The sequence below is a fragment of the Eptatretus burgeri genome, chromosome 4 (assembly GCF_056783735.1).
Source record: "Eptatretus burgeri isolate ZD-2024b chromosome 4, Ebu_testis_v1, whole genome shotgun sequence".
NCBI lineage: Eukaryota > Metazoa > Chordata > Myxini > Myxiniformes > Myxinidae > Eptatretus > Eptatretus burgeri.
The window spans coordinates 25870443-25876442 of NC_140964.1; the positions used below are offsets into that span (position 1 = coordinate 25870443).

At 44.5% G+C, this 6000-nt stretch overlaps 1 protein-coding gene across 10 annotated transcripts in view; it reads right to left on the minus strand.

Annotated features, from left to right (window-relative positions):
- The window catches only part of LOC147027664 (uncharacterized), a 161768-nt gene that overhangs the window by 77267 nt on the left and 78501 nt on the right, over window positions 1–6000 (minus strand). For all 10 annotated transcript variants that reach the window (XR_015057172.1, XM_085877202.1, XM_085877201.1 and 7 more), the window contains 2 exons: window positions 5760–5923; window positions 3666–3766 (listed from right to left, as the gene is read on the minus strand). Coding sequence is in view for 9 of the 10 variants with exons in the window: in XM_085877202.1 (XP_085733328.1) it covers window positions 3666–3766; window positions 5760–5923 (265 nt within the window). In the remaining variant the exon portion in view is untranslated. The remainder of the gene's footprint in view (window positions 1–3665; window positions 3767–5759; window positions 5924–6000) is intronic.

The window sequence follows — 6000 nt, forward strand, 5'->3', positions numbered from 1 at the left end:
GGTTTGGATTCAGTGTGACCGCACGAGGCGGGGAGGTAACTGTGCTTCGGATAACTCTGCTCCTTGTGTGCTCCCCTGCCCCCCTGCTAAATAAACCCCTGTTAAATGTACCAGCTCGTTTTCTGTGCTTTCTTTCATTGGCCTAGCATGGTGCGTATTGAGAAATAGTAAGGCCATTCATGCCGTAAATTGTTCATTTGGTCTGGCGCGGCTTTGGTAACTTCCGCTCGGTTACACCGGATCCGAGTCAGTGATAGCGACTCGATTCGGACAAAGTCGGCCGAGGGTGTGGTTTCCCAGGTAGTTAGACGGCGTGAGTACTTAGGTAAGTTGGAGTTAGACAAGTGGACCCTACCTCACGCTGTTGAAATATTGGCGACTACGGTCCTCTAAGTGACCCGTGACCTTTCGGAGTTGTCTGAGAGTCACGACCTAAATTCTGGGTGTTTGGTGGGAGACGACTCCACTAATCCACGTCGTGGTCGTTTATCGCTACTGAACCCCGGCCCACAACAATATGTACACAAGCCAAGTTGCTGAGATGGTCCTTGCCACGGTAAAATAATTCAGCCAATCACAGCCGTGATCTATTCCGGTTTTTATAATGTCATGGGAAGATATATTTGCAATATAAAAGCTGAATGTTCAAAATGTTTTGAAATATCACATTCACAAAAGTACGTGGATAGATGATCGGTCGGTCGGTCGGTCAGTCAGTCAGACGGAGCTCATTTTAATGTCCCCATCTCCGACATTGTCAGAGGGATGGGGGACAAAAACAATCCAAAAAAGACAGGGATGGTTTGACAATGAATTATATTCGAAAAAGGTGGTGCACATCAACATCGAGAGCAACTCCTTTTACAAACATCCTGTAAAAACGAATTAATGAAGTGTCACGATAGGATCTGCAAAATGCACAATGATGAAAAATCTTGCTCTGATCCTGTGTAAAAGAAACACCATACCAGGGCTTAGCAGCTCTGTGTCCCTCTTCAACTTCCAATGATGGAAATGATTTACATAATTTACATTTCCATGATTTACATAACAAAAGAAGCAGTAAAAGGCCTTTTGGGTCTGCGATGTAACTCGTGACAACCCCATCATATGCCTTGTCTGCATGGTTTTGGAATGTCTGTGTTTGTTCCATAGATAAGAACTCTCTCAGGTCTCAGTATCAATAAAAAGGAGCAATACAGCTTACTGTTTGAATTGGTCAAGTTAACGGATCGTCTGGGATGAGTGGACACATTGATGCACAAAAGGCAAATCAATTTCATGTAGACACAAACAGTACCCTCCTAAGACTGATGTAACAGTGGAGGCAAACTTCAGCTTGTCGAAAAATACATTCGACAGCTATCACTTGATTCATATTGGCTTTGGAGAAGAGAAGAAAAACACTTTTCTTTTTGTGCATATTGAGGAAGATTAGTGTTGTTTTAGCATTGTAGAACCTTGCTACCAATTCTGAGTACAGGAGAATGGGGCACCTATTTGGGATTGGCCCATCATTTGTGAGAAAGGCATTGATTGAAAAAGTCACTATTTATACATTCATATTCCGAGCAGCAATGTACAATTTCGAGGTGATTTAAGTGTCGTGGAAAACAGGAAGAAAATGTCAAATGCTTGCGTTTGATGGCAAGCCTTTTCCTCGCCATCATACCACTGGACTACCTTTTATTATTTCAAAAGAAAATGGTGGAAATCTATCAATATTATTTCATTCGGAAATCTCAACAACACTCCAACCTGATGTTGATGTGATTGGAACCAATGCACTGAATTTTCTGGTCGTGCAGATCAGGTAAGTATCGTGCAGATCTTTCAAAGCCAAATGCTTCAAACTCTGCTGATATGTTCTTTCCCAACTTAAACAAGGCAAATTCGTTATTATGAGAGACAGCTGATTAACCCTTTTGCGAACCAAGTGACAGAGGTGTCACAACTTTATAAAGCAACCAAAATGAAAATGTCCTAATTTTTTTTTTTTTTAAACAACGAATTTTGAAAGGCTTCAACCAGAAGATAAGTAGAAATAGTCGTTTTGAAAAAGATTTAGAAACGGACATTAATTGAGGTTGAACCATGTACTGGGTTGGTCTGGTTATATTTCCCATCTGCCTGGGAAAAAGCCATGTACTTTTTCAGTGCGTTCAACAGAGGCAAATTGCAGCGAAATTTCAATTTTTGCGATCTGACCAACCAGTTGGATATTAATGACAAAAGAGTGGTGATATGTCAAGAGATTACACATTCAGGTCAATGGATAAAGTCAAGAGTGAGATTACACACTCAGACCAATGGGACGGTTTGCTTCGAGCTATACTCCAAGTGATGGTCACTCTCTAATATTTGGGATCCCTCTCCTCATTATGTATTTAGCATTGAATTCGGCGGAAGCTCCATTGAACTTTCTGCACATGTTCAAAGCGCAAACAAAAACCCAGAGATGGAATGGATCATTCACTTTAAGCTCGATTTAAATGTATATGCCGAGGCCAACTGGATTGGAAACTGGAATAGTGATAGGAGGAAAAGAGTGGCAGTAAGTGAAGATCTCTGAATGGGAGGATGCAAGTAATGGGGTCAGTAATGAATCCAGAATATTCATAATTTCCATCAATGATTTGAATAGTGGGGTCAAGAGGCACACAGCACCATCCCAGGAAGCTAGAGGGTTTTAGGTGTATTTGTAGGGGGATAGATTGTAAATTATAAGAGGAGGTAAGTGTGAACACAGTTTGTAGAGAGAGTAAAAGCACACTGAGCCCAAAAGAAAAATAAAATTCTTTGTTAAAATCCTGACGTTTCAGTAGAACACTATCTTCCGTCATCAGAAGTAACAATAAAACACCAGACGTACAGATGCAGAGGCATGAGCTGTCCTTATTATGACCGATGGAAACGGCTACGCATCATGATTGGGCTGCGATGGGGACTGATCAGCACGAGGTTTGGGACAGCTTTAATAAAGAGAGTGGGGTTGGGGAGTGGATTTGCTTCCGGTTCAGATGTTTAGGTCACCGGTTTGATGTCACGCGTTTCATTTCCGCCCCAGGTTTGTGCGTCCGGCCTGACCTTCACACCTGCAGGTGGGGGCTGTAGGCGATTGCGTAATCCTCGATAGGCAGCATGGAAGTCGATATGATGGCTAATCGACCATGTGCCCTAAAGCCATGCTTCGATAATTTCCTGGCTGTTAAGACAGTATAGGAATTTAGTGAGGCCTCATCTAGAGTATCATGTGCAGTTATGATCACCACAGCTGAGAGAGAGTTTAGTGTCGAGCTACTTCATTGATTTGGGCAAAGCTAGATTAATCTATGAGGAGTGGCTGAAGGAGGAAGGACTTTATACATGAGAAAGGAGGTGGTTATATGGGGTGGAACCAAATTAATTGCAGAGGAGTTATTCAGCAAAATAGAAAGTGACAGGATCAGGGGGCATAACCTGAGAGTAAAGAATAGGAGATTTACTCGCTACAAATCAGGCAAGGACATAGAACAACTGTGCTAGCAGATACAAGGCCTCAAGCAGTAAAGCAAAATAAGGTATGAGGCATGCAACAGACATTTTACAGCATTTATCATTCAACATGAAAAACAGGACTGAATCAGGGTGCACAAGTCAGTGTCTATGAACCACTCAAATCTCACCTCACAAGCATACGGCATTTCTCCAGGCTTATGATGGTCCTTCATGTGTTGCAGCAGCAACTGCTCTGAATCATAGTTCAGCTCACAAATCTTGCACCTGGCTGCAGCGGGCAGTGGCATAATGTGAAGAACTTTAGTGTCTTAAAGTTAATTGCACAAGCTGTGTTGCAAACTTGCCCACAGGCTTAGTCATCATCCATCATAAACTGCACCATTTGGTTGAAACCTCCAAATGAAGGACAGGAAGGAACAGAGCAAAAAAAAACAAAAGTTAAACAACTAAAATGAAAAGGCAAGAAAAAAAAAAGTAGGGATGGGAGTTGAACAGTAGGGATGAGAGTTGAAGAGTGAGGATGGGAGTTGATCTCTGTGTTGATCACTGCAAAGCATTTGAATCAGTGAATGCCCTCTGGAAGATTCTTGGTCTTTGTGGGGTGCCACCAAAATTGATCAATCTGATGTCTGAACTATACTCTGTCACTGAGAGTGCTGTGAGATGTGGTGATACCATCTCTGACTTATTTACAGTTGTTACTGGAGTTCGTCAGGGGTGTGTACTGGCCCACACACTTCTCAGCACTTGTATGGACTAGATTCTGGGGAGGATGTCTGAGAGATCAAGCTGCGGTGCATTATTTGGGAATGTCAAGATCTCTGTCCTTGATTTCGCAGATGATGCAGTCATCTTTGCGGAGACTCTGGATATCCTTTTGGGGGCCCTCGAGGTGCTGAATAAGGAGTCGGAGCCGCAGGGATTACAGGTTCCCTGGGTCAAAACTAAGATCCAAGCTTTCAATGACATCTTCGATGCTGCAATCTTGTCTGTACCTGTTTGTGACAAAGATGTTGAGGTCGTGGAGAGATTCAATTTCCTTGGCAGTGATATTCATATCTGCTGGCTGTGAGCCAGAGGTCAACAGACATCGGTCGGGGCTGGGGAATCATGGATTCACTGGATCATGGGGTGTGGCGTTTCCAATACCAGTGCGGGAGGACGAAAGTCCGAGTTTTCATGTCCTTGGTGCTTCCCGTCTTGCTATATGGATGTGAGACTTGAACTCTGACCAGGGATCTGAGATGAAGACAATTCCTTTGGTACCAAGATTCTTCGGAGAATTCTTGGCTATCGCTGGTTGGACTTTGTGTCCAATGAGCGGTTGCTGAGAGAGACTCAAATGAGATTTGTTACCTGCATAGTCCGTGAGTGTCAGCTGCGGCTGTATGGACATGTGGCTCGTTTTCCTGACACTGATCCAGCTCACCAGATTCTCTCAGCGAGGAGCCTCATGAGTGGAGGAGGACAATGGGCCGATCACGTGCCTCGTGCCTCATGGTTACAGCAGGTTGATCAGCATCTCAAGGAGATGGGGATGGGCCAGTCATCTGCCTGGGTGATGGCCAGACAGAGGTCCTTGGAGTACCGGTGGAAAGTGGACGCAGCGATACGCTGCTCCGGTGCATGCTCCCATTACTGACCTGACCTGACCTGACCGGACGGGAGTTAAAGAGTGGGGACGGGAGTTGAAGAGTGGGGACGGGAGTTGAAGAGTGGGGACGGGAGTTGAAGAGTGGGGACGGGAGTTGGAGAGGGGGGACGGGAGTTGAAGAGTGGGGACGGGAGTTGAAGAGTGGGTACGGGAGTAGAAAAGAGGGGACGGGATTTGAAGAGTGGGGACGGGAGTTGAAGAGTGGGGACGGGAGTTGAAGAGTGGGGACGGGAGTTGAAGAGTGGGGACGGGAGTTGAAGAATGGAGACGGGAGTTGAAGAGTGTGGATGGAAGGAAAAGATGGTGAAATGGGAAATGACTGTGACAACAGAAGTTCAGAAGACAGAAAAAAAAACAAAGGTGAGGGAGGGTGGGGGAAATTATACATCGACTTTTTTGCATACATAATTAATACGCCCCTAAATATCCCCATACCCAAACATGCAGAAACAAATCCATGATCCACTGTTTTGAACAACCATTTTCAGGAACCGTTGGACACGATGAACTTCTGCACATACTGTATACTGCTGCCATTCCCCCCATTGCAATGCAACACCAGTTGAGAATCTCAAACTGAAAAAAGTCGTAACCTATTTGCACGTACTGGTGATGGCAGAAAGTTCAATGGCATGAGCAGACTTGACATGACATTGGAGGTGGTAGGGCGTAGCAAAATAGCGGAAACAGTGCTTGCACATTGTGTGGATATCCAAGCTCTCGGTACTCCATCTTTCAAGGTCCATGTGGTGTTGCATGTGGTTCATAAATCTGGGTGGTAAGGTGAGCCAACTGGTGCAACCAAGCAAGCATTCAAGAAAACACATCTCCCAACTAAAGGCTGGGTA